Source organism: Aspergillus candidus (genome assembly GCF_002847045.1).
Source record: "Aspergillus candidus strain CBS 102.13 unplaced genomic scaffold BDW47scaffold_26, whole genome shotgun sequence".
NCBI classification, from domain to species: Eukaryota; Fungi; Ascomycota; class Eurotiomycetes; order Eurotiales; family Aspergillaceae; genus Aspergillus; species Aspergillus candidus.
In genome coordinates, this window is record NW_020194031.1 from 34,715 (window position 1) to 51,997 (window position 17,283).

The window sequence follows — 17,283 nt, forward strand, 5'->3', positions numbered from 1 at the left end:
AGATGGCGGTCTATATCTAGTGAGTGATTGGATATATATACACCAATCATTCTCATCACCAGCATTTGTAGATATAGCAAGCTATATCCTTTTAGAGCTCAAAAGGCAATGTCGCCTAACTGGTTCCCCAATTCTCGGTATTACCCTCGTCTTACATGTGGCTAGAGCCTAGACCTGCTTCTGATATTTGAAATGTGTTTTTAGTACATCATAATTGAGACCAGAAGAGATAAATCACAAATTAAGATCGCATCAGAGTTCCAAAGTATGCGATCCTATTAGGTGGCCCTGCAGGATATCAACATCAGCATCAATGATTCTCTTGGCATGTATATATTGATCCTGGGAGACAAAGTAGGAATCTGCATGGCCAAAAGGAATTCCATCCACCTTTAACAGACGCTTAATTCTAATTCCCGGCACATTTAAGGTAATCTCAAACAGAGATAATTTATCACTTCAGTGCAAAATGGTTAGCCATATCAAACCATCCAGACAGCCTTCCGGGGCTGAGAGAGCAATTGGTTTTCTTTCATGTTTTCATTAAGTTTGCACCCAGGAGAGAGTGAACTCCATACCACGAGTGTATTGTTAATCATGGAAAGTACTGAAATTCTACCATCAATCAGACAAACCAGTGAGAAACATTAGCTAGCAGATGCCACCTCCCTAGGCCTTGTGGTAAGGAGCTTTCGCTCTTTATTTTTCTCCGCAATGATTTTGCGTTCATTAGCAGCCCACACCTGTAGCTGAGTTGTATTTTGCAAACACCATAAGACAACCTCGCGCGCCGCATAGGTATCTTCAACACAATCATGGCCACCCTTTCCAGTTTGGATGTCCCGGTCAAGGTACTGCCGAACGAGCGTTTTCAACGCCCAGTTTCGTTGGCAGTCCTCACCCACCGCAATCCGCGTCATGGTAGCCGAGTCAACAACGCATGTGTGTACCATGCCAAGAACAGCAAGATCGTGATGAAGACTGTGCCCAATGAGGATTGTTTGCGCATCAATAAACTGCCATAGAAGATCCCTTGCAGCTCGCCAACCCTTTATCAACTTCCCCTCTCGCTTTTTCTGCGAGAGAAGGAACGAATCGACGCCGCTAAACTTCGTGCGCCAGGATATCACATAGCCATTCGGAGAGACGTAGGTATCGAATATAACCTCGCCGCTTAGAAAATCGACCGCACTGACGCGCACAACCTCGCTGCATTCGCGGCCATTGGCTCCGAGAACCCCAACCATTTCACAATCTAGTACGACTGCTTTATGTGCACTCTGGTTGTATTCTGGTGTAGGTGCCATCATGCCCAATTTCGCATCGGGTGCTGCGAAGTCATGGACGGAGAGGACAGTACAGCCCTTTGAACTGCCGAGCTGCTTGCAGTTAACGCACTGCGCTGTTTTTGGAACTTGACCGCGTATTATTCCTTGCTGGCAGTTATCCTGTCAGTTCAGGGTTCAGATAGCAAAAGTGTTTGTACATACGTGGAATGCCTTTCTTTCCGGATGAAATCGGCATACCGACTCCGCTCGGCCTGTGCTAATACTTCGCTTTGTAGCTTATGATGATCATGTTAGTGTGAACCGCCCAAGTGGTCAAGCGGCCTTCTTACCTCTACAGCCATTACACTGTCTTGTCATGTCGACATCCGCGGGCGATGGCGTCTGGGTCCAGTATCGCTCCCCCGCCAGGCACTCAATGGGGTGGCATTGCGCTTGCAGGGCACTCAGCAACACACCACGCTCACTCAGCGGGATCGCCGACCATGGTGCAGGGACTTCAGGTACGACTGGTTCGTAGCGCGCGGGATTTGTACTCTCCTCCTGACGATCCACTGATACCGAAGCAACCGGGTTATCGGCCCTCGCCTTGTCGGTGTCCGCTTCGAAAAAGGGTAGTCCCCTGGGGCCCACCACAGAATCGGACGAAGTATGAAGCGCTGCAAGTGCGCTCCTGAGACCATTTTCGATATCAGGATCAACTTTCGAAAACGATGTTGGCGGTGCGTGTAACCCTCGGCGTAATAGTGAGAGTGGAGGTAGTTGATCCCCCAAGTTTACTAGCGACTCTTCAATGTTGTCATACTCCTTTGCGGGGATCCTGTCTGTTTCTATCTCGGGCGACCTTACGATTTCGGATATGCGATTTAGGTATGAAGCTGGTGCTTGTGCGATGTTGGATGAAACACTCTGTGAAGCATCTGGGGGAGTCTTATGCTTCGGGGAATCCCTCTTATGTTTCCACAACGCTGTTTTGTTTACGAAATGTCTGTCGCAAACTTTGCACATGTGCCCTTTGTTTGTTGACAAGACCTTTAACTCATTCGTGCTAGATGCCGCAGACGGTGGGGCTTAACACGAATCAATTACCCAGTCTTTCCCATAATCAGGAAATTGGACCAGGAACAAGAAACTTACCCGAGGTTTCCTCTCGATGCGCTTTTGCGCTTCGACAATGCATGCGTAGAGCGCCAGAGGTGACGAAGGATTTCTGGCAGATATAGCAGTAGAAATCCCCTCCACCACCGGGCGGCAAACCGGTACTTTTTCTTCCTTTCTGCATCTTGTACGGCAGATCACAGCCTTTCAAGTTTCTTGTCGTCGTAGGGTACACGTGGGCGACCGATGGTTCTTGTTCCGCCCAGAAGAGAAACGCATGATTATATACCTATGCAACACCACATGGCAGCCCCGCAGATGACACGAAGCTGAGAGAATATTCCTCTTGGACATTGCAGATCAACTCCTCCCGCTTCGTTAGTTGACACCGTATCCAATCAACCCACAGCCACGCGCTATGGCGCACGCCTTCCCTCCACGCTATGGCGCAGCATAGGGGTGTTATTGGCGCAGAGCACCTGCAGTGTTTAGCTGGCGTGTCTATTCTGTCACGAGTCAGCGCGTGTTCGCGGCTTACCTCACTGTACAGGATTGCCTCCGGTTATCGTCAGTGGCAAAGACCCAAGGTTCTATCAGCACACTAATTGTAACCTTGAGTTGTCTACGTTCGCCTAATCAGGGCGCGGGAGCTTCTACCAAAGAAGAAATTGTTAACAAACATAGAGACCCGAAGGGCCAGTTTAAGAGGGCAGTTTCAAAACTATATGATACACTGGGCCGGCCGCCCAAACCCACTAGTTATACATAGGTCCAACTGGCCTTTGTATTTAGAACTGCTATACTTGAAGGACTTGAAACTATTTTTGAATGTCTAAGCTTTTGTGATTTTTCTTCTTGAAGTTGAATAACTTCAATTATATAGGATACTTGACCTTATTATATCTATGAGTATTTGAATAAAGTATTCGAAATAGATCATATTGATAAAATATATCTTAGTACATGTAAACATAGAGATAGAAAATCTGTCATGGCGCGCCGTGCGCTGAATACCCCCTCTCAGTCGTCTTTCCACGGTATCCATTAATAAGACGCGAATTGGCATTTCATATATGGTTCAAAATTATGTCTCCTCACTAGACATTAGTGTCTCTCTACGCTATAAATCACTTATCAATTCTATGAATCGTTCCTCCCAGTCCTCTTCATCATCGGAAAATTGTGGAGGCTTTCCCCATTCAAGGTGAGATTCATCTCCTTCAGCCCACCAACCCCTGGCTCCTTCCCTAAACAGCCGCCTTCTCTTCACCATCGACGCAATCGTGGCGTCCTTCCGTCGCTGAAGCTCCTCTTCATCAGTAAGCGGTGGTAATGTGAACGGTTGAGAGTAAATGCCTGACTCATTGAGACGCGCATTATCCCACATGACATAACCCCATGCGCGCAACTCACGGCAATGGACACTCCAGACAAACTGCTCCGAGTTCAGCTCTAAGTGCGACCACCTCCATACTTCAGCGGGTCCTGAATCAGGCTCTGGTACTTCGGGGATGTGCAATAGCTTGGCTTGTCCAATAGCATACTCTTTCAAAGGAGTTGAGTCTTGAACTCCCCCCTGGAAAATCCATTGAAGCAAGCCGGGTAAAAAGGGATATGACCCTTTGAGCTTGCGGTTTAAAAGTAATTTGCGTTGTTCGTACGTTGGTGCTGTGGTGGCTTCAAGAATAAATTCTAGGCCGTTGGAAAGCTTTGGATCATTAGACTAAGTATCGAACATTGCTCATGGAGATGATCCTACCAGCCCTGGTATGTAACCATATCTCTGATTGAACTCCCAAGCATCGTTCATGCCATAATTTATCCCTGAGCTTCCCCAGTCCACATCATGCTCAGCAATCTCGTTGAAGGCTATATGAAAAAAAATAAGCCCACGAGTATCTTCAAGAAAGGTACATTGCCGGAAAGCCAGAAGAGAACTTACGGATAGCGGTCTTTCGAAATAGATATTCACCGGCCGTGGCAAGCTGTTCCAATTCCCAAACAGCATAGTGCTTGTAATAGACGTCCCACTGCTCTTCTTCTTGAAAATCAGGTGAGGGCTTTGGTCTTTCAAACTTGTCACCATAGTCATAGTCATCTCTATTCCTGAAGAGATGTCTATACACCTCTAGTCGGTAGAAGCTCCTTGCCACCCGGTTCCATTCCTGCGAGGACGGTGGACATTGTGGCAAGGCAGTACTACTTGACAGGGCGGTAGTAATGAAGTCCGATGTGAAAATTTCGACGACCTGATATAACTTTTGCATGGAAAACGCGTCATTCAGGGCGATAGATCTTGGGCTTTTATAGTTCCTGTGTTGGTCCAATATGGCAAACACCTTCTCCCGCGTCCAATTTTGGGTCATGGCTCCACGGGACCATGTCCAACCCTCAACAGACGATGCATCGAGCGCAAACGCAGCATCGGGGAGTAGTTCATGAGGGATCAAGTTCAACAACACTTGAATAGTGATCAACTCTTTTCCATTGAGAAAAGCAGAATAAATACTTCAGTGCGAAATACTTGCGGCCTTCAGCGCGTGTAGATTTGGAAGACGACATAGAATGGCTTGCTTTACCTCAGTTGGCAAAGAACATAAGCATGGCCGAGAAACCAGGTCCGCGGGGTCCATATTGGTTGCGACTATATCTTGTCTATACTGTAGAATGTGACTATGAAAAATCCAGAAAACTCATGGTAGATAAGGGAATCGAAGACAGGCTGCTGTCCGTAAGCGCCGCGGGGCATACTAACTAAGGATTGGAGCGGGTACTACTGGGCATGGTGACCTACTATTCCATCACCTCTGATCCAAGTGATTGAACAATCACCCCAGCCTTGTTGTACGAAGAGGGAAGGCGTCTTGATGGGCACAATAATTCCTATAATAACAAGCACAAGTAGATGTAGATTTAGTAGTAGTAGCAGAATTTGTAGGTTGTAACGCTACTGTGAGATCTCGGAGTGGAATATACCGACGGGAAGAGCGAGGCTAATCCAAGCAGGAATGCTTAGCAATCAGGCTGCCTGAGTCTATACCAGAGCTCTACTGGCCTAGGGGAGTGAGATGCACGATTGCCAGACAGGGAGACGGCCCGTGTGTTAAGCGATTAGGATACTGGAGCGGAGGATGCGTGCTGAAACTGAAGCATAGCCTAATCAATCATGGTTCACTAACTTGAGTGTAAGATCTGATGCTCTCCCGGCGTCTACTGCCCACATATGCCCCAATATCTGCTTTCCTCCGTCGATGAAAGCTTTGTTGGCGCAGGCGCGACTATACCCGCCATGTTCCTTGTACCTTAGACCACACCCCAGTTCCTGGCGCACCATGAAACCCCAATGCTTTCTTTCCTGTTGATCAATTCTGGAAATGCTCCTCCTTCATCCTTCAGGGCGAAATTTAGATCTTAAATTGGAAATCTGTTGTTGCCTTGTGGCTCACGACTCGAATCATTGAGCTATCAGGGGAAAAGTATTAATGCAGCCTGCAGGGTGTCTTATTGTCTGGCCAATCTTTATCAAGGATAAGTCTAATACCTACTAAACTGAGGCGTATCGCGTGATTTCTACTTAAGTCAGTAATTAATATGATTAACTCTCAAGACTAATCATCTGACTGAATATGGCAGTAGCACCCTTCACTGACGAACTAGCCTCGGGGCTTTGAGGTTGAACAGAAGAGATGACAATAAGGGTGGCGATTTCAAAGCTAAGGGAGGCTGTTTATCTGCTGATTTCGGGTAGCGCCTCTTGTTTGGCTGATGGGGCCTCTCCAAATTGCGTAAATGCGACTTTCTAGTCGTTCGGGTGAAGATATTCAGGCAGGTAAAGTGCGTCCGGAACCGCCTTGAAGAGGGACTGAAGTGGGCGCTTCGGGTGGGCAACGCTGGTTGACCGCAGCCATACTTGTGCTGTTGTGTTTTATTCTTTTTTTGTTTTTTTTTTTTTTTCTTTTGTTAGTAGAAATTAGGCCTAATAGGGAGCAATAGCATCCTCGAAGTACTCGTGCCTGGCGTGCAGAATCTGCCGGCTATCCGGCTCCACCATGATTAGTCGTGTCTCATCGGAGCTAGACTTCCCTCGAGATTGGCCGCACTTATCATATTGTAGGGAGCGGAGTGGGCCGTGCCTTCTTACACACAAAGGGTCCTCCCCAAACCGAGTGCGATGGCGAGGTCGAGATCTGATTACCCTATCATGGCCATTATTGATGCAAGACGACATAAGTGTGGACCACGGTTCAGCCGAGGTGCCACTCGCCCATGGAATTCATCCAGGGCTTGGCTATTAGTTTCAACAATTGGGGAATTCTAAAATCTATCTCCTATCGTGATTCCTGTTTTAAGGAACAAAGAGGGTTTTTCTATCCCTTCCATCGCCCCCAGACCAGGTGACGCATTTGAACACAGGCGACCGTCGCGCTTTGGGATCCAACCACCCCAGTTGACGGATTGATACTACTGATCGACATCTTCTGTGACTGCACTGCATCGATTTCCCCGCTTCCCTCACCATGGCGGAAATTCCGGAGCCGAGTGGCCTCCCGTTCTTCGGAAATATTGGCTCCATCGACCAGGAATTCCCCCTGGGTTCCATGGTCGCTCTGGCCGATGGATTAGGTGCGTGTCCAGATCGAACTCAAGCTCCTCGCGCCCGGCTAATGGTCGATCAACCAGGCGAGATCTACCGTCTGCGCTTCCCCGGACGCTCGGTCGTGGTCGTCTCCACCCACGCCTTGGTTGATGAGACCTGTGACGAGAAGCGGTTCAAAAAATCCGTTAATTCGGCGCTATTGGTGAGAGAGATGGCTGATTCCGTGACACTTTTCACGTCGGCAACTGACCTTAGCGGCAGCATATTCGCGATGGCGTGCACGATGGATTGTTTACCGTCAGTTAACCCCCTGGAGTAGACCGCATCTGTTCCCATCGTGCTGACCGTGACCCATCATAGGCAAAAATGGGCGAGGTCAATTGGGAGGTTGCCCATCGGGTCTTGATGCCCGCGTTCGGCCCGCTGTCGATTCGGGGAATGTTCGACGAGATGCACGATGTCGCCAGCCAGCTGGCCCTGAAGTGGGCGCGATATGGGCCCGACGCCCCCATCATGGTCACGGATGACTTCACCCGCTTGGCACTCGACACTCTCGCCCTCTGCTCAATGGGGTACCGATTCAACAGCTACTACTCCCCTACGCTGCATCCGTTCATCGAGGCCATGGGGGACTTTCTGACCGAGGCCGGGGGAAAATCGCGGCGGCCCCCGTTGCCGGGCGTCTTCTTCCGCGCCCGGGAGCAAAAATTCCAGGATGACATTGCCGTGCTGCGCGAGACGGCCCAGGGAGTACTCACGGCGCGCAAGGCGGGCCAGAGTGATCGCAATGATCTGCTGGCAGCCATGCTGCGGGGGGTCGACGCGCAAACCGGCCAGAAGATGACCGATGAAAGCATCATGGATAACTTGATCACCTTCCTCATCGCGGGCCACGAGACCACGTCTGGCCTGCTGTCCTTTGTGTTTTACCAGCTCTTGACCCACCCGGACACCTACCGCAAGGCCCAGCAGGAGGTCGATGCGGTGGTGGGCCAGGGGGTAATTGACGTATCCCACCTGTCGAAGTTGCCCTATATTAATGGGGTCCTCCGCGAGACCCTGCGACTCAATGCCACCATCCCGCTGTTCACCGTGGAGGCATTCGAGGACACGCTCCTCGCGGGCAAATATCCGGTGCAGGCGGGGGAGACCATCATCAACCTCCTGGCCAAGTCGCATTTGGATCCGGCCATCTACGGGGACGACGCGGGGTCCTTTCGCCCGGAACGCATGCTAGACGAGTCATTCAACGCGCGCCAAAAGACATTTCCCAACGCCTGGAAACCGTTTGGGAACGGCATGCGGGCCTGCATTGGACGCCCGTTCGCCTGGCAGGAAGCCCTCCTGGTCATGGCCATGCTCCTCCAGAACTTCGATTTCTCGCTGGAACCTGACTACCAGCTCCACATCAAGCAGACCTTGACTATCAAGCCGAAAGACATGGTTATGAGGGCGACCCTACGCCATGGACTGACTCCAACCACTCTAGAACGCAGACTGGCGGGGCTGGCGGCCGAGGCGACACGGTCCCAGACCCCTGCCGGATCGGCCACCGGCGCGCAGACCGGTATCCCCTTGACCGTCTTGTACGGGTCCAATAGTGGCACGTGTGACACCCTGGCCCGGCGCATTGCCGTCGACGCCCCGTCGCGAGGCTTCCGAGTCGTTCAGTGTGATAGCCTCGATCGCGCCCGTGATGCGCTCCCTCGGGGGGCGCCGGTCGTCATCGTGACCCCCTCGTACGAAGGACAGCCCCCCGATAATGCCAAACAGTTCGTGTCTTGGCTGGAGGGTCTGAGCCATCATGATCAACCGCTCAAGGACGTCTCCTACGCGGTCTTTGGCTGCGGAAACAAGGAATGGGCGCAAACTTTCCACCGAATCCCCAAGCTAGTGGACTCCACGCTTGAACAGCTGGGAGCCACCCGCCTGGCCGGCTTGGGACTCACTGATGTCGCGTCCGACGAGTTGTTCTCCACCTTCGAAACATGGGCGGAACACACACTGTGGCCGCAGCTGATGGCGCGATACACCGCGGGGACTATCCCGCCGAGTGTGTCCGCGCGCCCGGAAGTAGGCGTCGAGGTGACGATGTGCAAGTCGCGCACCCAAGTGTTACGCCAGGATGTGGGTCAGGCCACCGTGGTCGACACTCAGGTCCTGACCAGTGAGGTGGAAACGGAGCGCCGGAAGATCCATCTCGAGGTCCGCCTGCCTGACGGACTCCACTACAGCGCGGGTGACTACCTCGCGATTCTGCCTATTAACCCTCTCGAAACCGTGCGCCGGGCTATGCGACAGTTCAAACTGCCCTGGGACGCACAGGTCAAGATCGCTGCCTCCAGTCTGACCACCGCCCTACCGACAGACCGTCCAATGGCAGCCAGCGATATCCTGAGCTCCTACGTGGAGCTCTCCCAACCCGCTACGCGCAAGGTAAGCTAGACACAGTCCACTGAACACGGTAAAGGCTAAATCACATCGTCTATAGGATCTCAAAACAATGGCCGGTGCCACGACGGACGCCGACTCGAAGGTGGCTCTGGAGAGATACGCGACTGAAAATTATGCCGACGACATCCTCGCCAAGAGTGTCTCCGTCCTGGACATACTGGAGCGATATCCAGCAATCGATCTGCCACTGGGATCTTTCCTCCTCATGCTACCGTCCATGCGATTGCGACAATAGTCAGTGTCATCCTTGCAGTCCCATGATCGCGGTCTCATACTAATGTTCGAATGCAGTTCCATCTCTTCGTCGCCCCTCTGGAACCCCAACCACGCTACCATCACGCTGTCGATCCTCGACGCGCCCTCTCGCTCCAGTCAAGGGGGACACCGCCACCTTGGTGTGGCCTCCTCCTACCTCGATTCTCTTCGTCCCGGCGACATCGTACAAGTCACGACCCGCCAATCTGGCGGGGGCTTCAGCATGCCCGACGAACCCGACCGAACCCCGATGATCTGTATCGCGGCCGGCACCGGCCTTGCGCCCTTCCGTGGCTTCCTCCAGGAGCGAGCCGCCCTGTTGCATCAGTCGAAGACGCTCGCCCCTGCGCTCCTCTTCTTCGGGTGTCGCGCCCCGGGACACGATGATCTGTACCGTGCGCAGCTCGAGGAGTGGCAGCGACAGGGTGTGGTGGATGTACGATGGGCGTTTAGCCGGGCGGCGGACAAGAGTGAAGGCTGTGCGCATGTCAACGATCGCATCTGGCACGACCGTAAAGACGTAGTGGAGCTCTGGCGCAACGGTGCGAAAGTGTTTGTATGCGGGTCGAGGGGGGTGGCCGATTCCGCCAAGGGAGCGATCCTCCAGATTTTCCGCGAGGAGACGACGAGTCGTGAGGGAGATGAGAGCCCACTGGAGGGGCTAAATGACGATCGGGCGGAACAGTGGTTCCAGTCGCAGAGAAATGTTCGATATGTCACAGATGTATTCGATTAGCAGGTTCATGTACCTATTGTGTTATCAGCCTTGTGGTAGGTAGGTATTTTCAGTCGCGACAAATCCAACATGATCTATAGACTGAAAGTTGACTATTCAACGATCTCCTCAGCGAAGGTTTCTGTGATATGTCCCTAAACACAATCAATATATTGAAGAGCAAATCACCACAGAATGGTAGACTTAGGTATATGATCTCAGTCACTGCAAAGTCAAGCCGAGTCGCTAGTAACATTTGGATAATATTTCACCATTGGGGGCTACATAGGTCCACGGCTTCCAATTGAGAAGTGTTGTGCTATCTGGTAGTATTCTTTTTTCTTATTTTTATCTTCTCTTTCCTCTCTGTTTCAGTTCGTCTGTCCCGAACAAGTAGTGTCGATACATGAAAACTATATATCTATCGGCTATCTGAATCTTGATAACTGCTTGAGAATGTACAACAGAACCAACAGTAGTCTAATGATAAAAACAGTCAAACCATGGAAAAGCCCCCAGCTTAGAGATAATTACTGTAGCTACCTTCGTACATGAAATTGAAGTGTTTATTCTACCTGCCTGAATCAATACCTTCACCAGCAATAGTGAATCCCACGATCCACCATCGCTTTCGCGTTTCACAGCCGACCATGATGATCTTACTTTATTCTAGATAGCGCCACTAGCTCCTTACTCCTTTAAGTATAGCCAGGCACCGTGCGTCACTCCAGGCGGTTTCCTCCGTTTTTTTCAGGAGTCGGTCCGCGTTTCGGGCTGAATACCCCGCCTTGGCTCATTTTGTTTGAGATCCTAACCCCAGCACTCGACTTCAGAAAGATCATGTACTCTCAACCATGGCGAATAGTGCGATGCTCACATATTACCTATTGGGCCACCCCTCAATGAGCTAGGTCGTCCCAAGGCGATGATTCGCCATGGTAAGCTTGGAGTACGGCGGGGCTCTGGGATAGGCACCGTCCGTCAAGTCCGGATCCAATCTGGTAAAGCCCCTGGTGGCGCGCTTGGTCAACCCTTGGTTCTGTTCCAACACACGACCCGACTTGATTGTAAGATCGGCGTTTTTTCTAATTGTGCGTCGTCGACAAAATAGGGTGTTTGGGGATGTCTGGGGCAGTCAAGAGCCAAGGCGGACCATTCTCCGTGAAGACTCAAGCTAGCGTCGCTTTCGGATATATTAAGACCGCCTCATCCAGCTATTGATTGTCTTGTTGGTGACAGTTTTATCGTGCCCTGGAGAGCGCAAAAACAATACACCCATCATGCGATTCGATCTCTCGGCTCTTGTTGTGGCCTCCCTCCTTCCCCTGGCGTGCATGGGCAGCCCCGGCCGCCGCCAGGTTTCCAAGGGGTTTGTTACCACCTCCGGGGCGAAGTTCCAGCTCGATGGACAGGACTTCTATTATGCAGGTTCCAACGCGTATTACTTCCCGTTTAACAATGTGCGTCCACTTCCCAGTCCGGGCGGGATCGGTAGGATATCGAGCGAGCGACGACTGTTGCTGACCGCGTCGATAGAACCAAACCGACGTCGAGCTGGGCCTCACGGCGGCAAAGCGGGCGGGCCTGAAAGTATTTCGCACCTGGGGATTCAATGACCGGAACGCCACCCTTATCGACGGTGGCCTGCCGGACTATGGAGGCGAAGGGGCCGGTCCCACCGACGTCGTCTTCCAACGGTGGTCGAACGGCACGTCCACCATCGACCTGAAGCCGTTTGACAAGGTGGTCCACGCGGCGGAGCAGACGGGAATCAAGTTGATCGTCGCCCTCGTCAACAATTGGGCTGACTACGGCGGCATGGACGTCTACACGGTGAACCTGGGCGGCCAATATCACGACGATGTGAGCTGGATTCCGCTCCACGGCGCCCCCCTGCTAACCCTGTCGCTAGTTTTATCGAGTTCCCAAGATCAAGGCCGCCTACAAGCGGTATGTCAAGGAGTTTGTCACGCGGTACCGCCACTCCCCCGCCATTATGGCCTGGGAGCTGGCAAATGAGCCACGCTGCGATGCCGACGGCGAGCGAAACCTCCCCCGGAGTCCCGAAGGATGCACCCCCGAGCTCATGACCGAGTGGATCGACGAGATGAGCACCTACATCAAGCAGCTGGATCCTCGCCACCTAGTCACCTGGGGCGGCGAGGGCGGCTTCAACCGCGAGTCGGACGACTGGGCGTACAACGGAGAGAACGGCGGCGACTTTGACGGGGAGTTGGCCCTGCCCAACATCGACTTCGGGACCTTCCACTCTTACCCCGACTGGTGGACCAAGACCGTGGAATGGACGGACAAGTGGGTGCGCGACCATGCCGATGTCATGCACAAGCAGGGCAAGCCAGTCGTCCATGAGGAATACGGTGAGTGATTCTCCCTCAACCCCCTCGACCTACCGCAGCGGACTCACCATACCATAGGATGGCTTACCCCTGAGGCCCGGCGCGAGAACCTTGGGACAGTCTCCAACATTACCCGCATCCAGGCCGTGGGCGGATGGCAGGCGATCGGTGTAGAGGAGAAGATGCCGGATCTGTTCTGGCAATTCGGGTATTCGGGATATTCGTACGGCAAAAACCATGATGATGGTTTCACGATCTTCCTAGACAGGTACTTCTTTTCTACTCCTTGAATGTTGAGCATTGACTGACTGGTTTAATAGTCCGGAGGCCAAACAGCTAGTTTACCGGCATAGCAAAGCGATGGACCAGCTGAACCAGGGCTAGCGGGGTGTTCGTGTGGCTGGTTGACTTCCATTTAAGGGTAACATGGTACTATCTATTTATGTTGCTGTATATATATCTGAGGTATATCTCGAGCCAATCGAATGTATAACACTGAAGTACTGTATCATGATCCTATGACTCCGTATCAAATCAAGAATGGGAAAGTAGGGCAAGACATCCACGTGGGAGGAGTGGGGTCCCTGATAGGCCAGGCACTCCATGCGGCCCCAACCCTAATTTCATCCTTCCCATGGCAGCTGAGACTTCAAACTTATGAGTTGATAACCTGTCAGGATCAGTGAAGGGAGTTGACCCTGGTCTGCTCAAGCCACCATCGGTCCAGGCGTCGTGGAACCACGAATCAGGTCGTTGCACTGCACAACGTGTCTGCTATCAAGAAACATGGGTTATCTTATGACGCTGTGACCGCTGTGATGAGAGGATCACAACACTCAACAAAGATCCTTCTCAGCTTGAACAGGGAGACCGTGGGGATATAATACACTTGGCATCTGCTTCCCAACTCCCGGGTCTTCCCTCTGCCAACCCACAGTCCAACATAAGTGTCATCTTAAAAAAAAGCCAAGATGGTGCTGTCCGACTACACGTACGTCTTCGTCATCGGGACGCTGTTCGCCATGTTGGATGCGTATAACAACGGTGCCAGTGAGTGTACTATGGGGAGGACCCACCGGGAGGGCGAGCTGACCGTGTCCAGACGATGTGGCCAATGCCTGGGCTACTAGTGTGTCGTCGCGCTCCATTTCGTATCGTCAGGCCATGATCTTCGGGACGGTCTTCGAACTCCTCGGGGCCATCACGGTGGGGGCCCGGACCGCTGACACAATCAAAAATGGCATCATCCCCAACTCCGCCTTCCGCGACAATGCCGGCGTGCAGATGCTGGCCTTTACCTGTGCCTTGGCCGCGGCCTCGACGTGGGTAATGTGGTGCACTCGTCACTCCGCCCATGTTTCCTCCACGTATTCGCTCATCTCCGCTGTCGCTGGGGTGGGAGTGGCGACCGTCGGTGCATCGCAGGTACACTGGGGCTGGAACAATGGAAAGGGTCTAGGGGCCATCTTCGCTGGGCTGGGCATGGCACCGGTGATTAGTGGGGGCTTCGCCGCAACTATCTTCATGCTGATCAAGCTGGTGGTCCATGCGCGCAAGAACCCTGTCCCGTGGGCGGTCTATACTGCGCCGGTTTGGTTCCTAATCGCGGCCACCATCTGCACCCTATCCATCGTCTACAAGGGCTCGCCGAATCTGGGGTTGAGCAAGAAACCTGGCTGGTATATCGCTGCTGTCACCATGGGTACCGGTGGAGGAGTGGCAATTCTATCCGCCATCTTCTTCGTTCCCTTCGTGCACGCCCGCGTCATCAAGAAAGATCAGGGGATCAAGTGGTATATGTGTGTCCTGGGCCCACTACTCTTCCGCCGCCCCAACCCACCAGACGCCGACTGTGCCAAGATCCCCAACTACGCCGTGATCCAGGAGGATGAGAGCCTCACAGCCGCGGGGGCCCCTTCATCGGGGGGGCAATCCCACGATAGTGGGTGCCAGCCCTTCGACCTGATTATCCCTGAGGCTGCCGAATACACGGAGAAGGGCCTCATCGGGTCTGAGAAGCGGCCGCTGACCTATCAAGGGATCATGCAGGAGAGCGAGCGCAGGCTACAGAACCGGCTGCTGGGAAAACGCGGTCCTATGGGCTGGGCTATGCGCACCCTGCGCGACAACCCTATGGGGCCCGGTCGGATGTACGAACTGCACAACATCAAGACCGCTCTCACACGTCTCCCGGCCACGATCACATGTGGAGCACTTTACGGCTTACACTACGACATCCATGCTGCCCAATCGGGCATCGAGGGGACCCCGGAGGGGGCGCGCATGCAGCGAGTCTACGCCCACGCCCAGAAGTACCCCAACGAGGTCGAGCACACGTACTCATTCGTCCAGATTCTGACGGCATGCACCGCCTCCTTTGCTCACGGTGCGAATGACATCGGCAACTCTGTGGGGCCGTGGGCTGTGATCTACTCGGCCTGGTCAACGGGTGATGCGGCGGCGTCCAAGGCACCGGTGCCCGTGTGGCAGTTGGCCGTGCTGGCGATCATGATCTCTCTGGGATTGGTTACGTATGGGTACAACATCATGAAAGGTAATCCTTCTCTACTCCCAGGGCAAAGAGAGTCTGTCTAACTCAGTATCTAGTGATGGGCAATAAGATCACCTATCACTCGCCTAGTCGCGGTTCTTCCATGGAGATGGGGGCGGCCATCACGGTGCTCGTATTCTCACAGTACTCGCTTCCTGTGTCGACATCGATGTGCATTACGGGGGCGACAGTTGGTGTTGGCCTTTGCAACGGCACGGTCAAGGCTGTCAACTTCCAGCGAGTCGGGCTGCTCCTGTTGGCATGGATCATGACCATCCCGATTGCCGGGACCTTGGGAGGGATCTTGATGGGATTGTTCCTGAATGCTCCCCATTTCTCGTAGTTTCTTCGTTGCCCAAACTTGCATTTTCTGTTACAAAATTGTGACCATGCAAAGTTGTCCGATTGGCTCAGATGGCTCAGTGTATACCAAATAATATTGATGCTTTCACGGCTTTCAAACCAATTGCGATCCTCTAGAACTAACCAATCATGGAGGGGCCTGATCCATCTAAGCTGTAATGCCGCTTACCAAGGAACTTGCGCACCATCATATCTATTGAGACCCTCGGCTTCTTCCCACCCAGGGACGCGAACATTGAAGAATTTCCCCGTATCAGCAGCGGTTTTGTGGAAGACAATATCCAACACTGCATTGGCACTCTGCTCTGTGGTCAAATCGGCGGATTCGCCCCCTAGATTGGTCTTCACCCACTATTCCTTTGTCAGTATGCGTACGGCCACTTTGCCGGGGCTTAGAAATGACATACCCCTGGAGAGACGGCCAGAAATGTAAACCCTTGGTCGGCAAACGACTGGGCATACTGCACCGTCAACATATTGAGGGCCGCTTTTGTGATCTTGTATGCGGGGACAGGGAATAATTGGTACGTGGTGGCCATGCCAATCGATCCCACAGTCGTCGACCTATCCCGGTCAGCACTGCCAGGTGAGTTATCAGAAACGTTCTTACACGTTGACCACCTTCTTGAGGGTGCCCTTCTTCAGCAATGGGAGAAGACTCTGCGTGACCACGTGAACACCGGTTACGTTGATGTGAAAGGTCGATTCAAGATCGTTCCTGAAAGTAGAGTTAGGAGAGAGACTAGGAAGACGAGTAAGAGTCAAAATACATGGCCTCAATTCCACCCACTGTCCAGGGCATAATGCCGGCATTGTTGATCAGCACGTCAAGGCCTTTACCAGCCAACGCCTCGGTCACCTGGGCGGTTGCCCGCTCGACGCTCTCCTTATCGGTAATGTCGAGCTGCACCCAGCGCACGCGGGTTTCTGCAGTCGCGATGAGCTGCTTCAGTTCGTCGCTTTCTGTACGGGCGGCAGCAAACACCACAGACACTTCCGACGATGGTTTGGATGCGAGGAGCTGGACGATCTCAAGGCCAATGCCGCGCGAGGCGCCGGTGATAAAATAAGATGCCATAGTGAGGGTGTTTCTAAGGTTTCAATGATATCGAATAGATGTGAAAGCCCAGTCTGGGCAGGATAACGAGGACCAAGTCATCCAAATATATATACAGGCTCACACAGTAACCAACAAGCTAGTCTATCGCTTTGAAATCAGCGGTTTACTTATAAATCAAAGGAAGTCGGTCGGTCCCTAACGTTAGGATGGCCTGGAGGATCTCGCAACTTGATGATTACAAATCGAGTTAGTCAAGTGCTTTCTAGCTGTTATGAACTTCCAAGTTATATCTAATTGCAGGGAATACATGACGGACGCGTGGTGTATTGGTGGTATCTTCTGTCCAGAAAGTACAAAAGATGGCTAGATCGACCGATCATTAGACGAACACACCAATGATGACACGCGGGACTGTTCTTTGCCTTGCTGACCGCACAAGGCGACAAGCTCTTCAAATGCTACCATTCCGTTGAAACTAGGGACGGCTCGCACTGTCATAGGACGTATCTTGACCAAGTGAGCGGGGCGAACAGGTTAGTGAGACGCC

At 52.5% G+C, this 17,283-nt stretch overlaps 6 protein-coding genes across 6 annotated transcripts; 3 read left to right on the forward strand and 3 right to left on the reverse strand.

Annotated features, from left to right (window-relative positions):
• Positions 1-647: 647 nt before the first annotated feature.
• BDW47DRAFT_117905 (putative RNA exonuclease) lies at positions 648-2,568 on the reverse strand (the record flags this gene model as incomplete). Its single annotated transcript, XM_024815139.1, has 3 exons — positions 648-1,414; positions 1,619-2,130; positions 2,420-2,568. The coding sequence occupies 3 exons, from the start codon at positions 2,566-2,568 to the stop codon at positions 648-650; spliced, it is 1,428 nt and encodes a 475-aa protein (XP_024671496.1).
• A 936-nt stretch (positions 2,569-3,504) lies between these two features.
• On the reverse strand, positions 3,505-5,017 carry BDW47DRAFT_117906 (uncharacterized protein; the record flags this gene model as incomplete). The annotated part of the gene is made up of 7 exons (XM_024815140.1): positions 3,505-3,740; positions 3,780-3,819; positions 3,859-4,092; positions 4,144-4,253; positions 4,327-4,679; positions 4,722-4,863; positions 4,909-5,017. The coding sequence occupies 7 exons, from the start codon at positions 5,015-5,017 to the stop codon at positions 3,505-3,507; spliced, it is 1,224 nt and encodes a 407-aa protein (XP_024671497.1).
• Positions 5,018-6,901: 1,884 nt separating this feature from the next.
• Positions 6,902-10,426, forward strand: BDW47DRAFT_131961 (bifunctional cytochrome P450/NADPH--P450 reductase; the record flags this gene model as incomplete). Its single annotated transcript, XM_024817438.1, has 6 exons — positions 6,902-7,007; positions 7,065-7,183; positions 7,243-7,278; positions 7,342-9,417; positions 9,473-9,669; positions 9,727-10,426. 6 exons carry the CDS (start codon positions 6,902-6,904, stop codon positions 10,424-10,426), a joined length of 3,234 nt encoding a protein of 1,077 aa, XP_024671498.1.
• Positions 10,427-11,214: 788 nt separating this feature from the next.
• On the forward strand, positions 11,215-13,176 carry BDW47DRAFT_106730 (glycoside hydrolase 5 family protein). The gene is made up of 5 exons (XM_024812833.1): positions 11,215-11,865; positions 11,942-12,268; positions 12,318-12,783; positions 12,841-13,030; positions 13,083-13,176. Exons 1-5 carry the CDS (start codon positions 11,686-11,688, stop codon positions 13,144-13,146), a joined length of 1,227 nt encoding a protein of 408 aa, XP_024671499.1. The 5' UTR covers positions 11,215-11,685; the 3' UTR covers positions 13,147-13,176.
• A 517-nt stretch (positions 13,177-13,693) lies between these two features.
• On the forward strand, positions 13,694-15,726 carry BDW47DRAFT_36462 (inorganic phosphate transporter). Its single transcript, XM_024818827.1, has 3 exons — positions 13,694-13,812; positions 13,865-15,316; positions 15,370-15,726. Exons 1-3 carry the CDS (start codon positions 13,734-13,736, stop codon positions 15,654-15,656), a joined length of 1,818 nt encoding a protein of 605 aa, XP_024671500.1. The 5' UTR covers positions 13,694-13,733; the 3' UTR covers positions 15,657-15,726.
• Positions 15,727-15,841: 115 nt separating this feature from the next.
• BDW47DRAFT_131962 (SDR family oxidoreductase) lies at positions 15,842-16,754 on the reverse strand (the record flags this gene model as incomplete). The annotated part of the gene is made up of 4 exons (XM_024817439.1): positions 15,842-16,027; positions 16,084-16,240; positions 16,287-16,394; positions 16,447-16,754. 4 exons carry the CDS (start codon positions 16,752-16,754, stop codon positions 15,842-15,844), a joined length of 759 nt encoding a protein of 252 aa, XP_024671501.1.
• Positions 16,755-17,283: the final 529 nt, after the last annotated feature.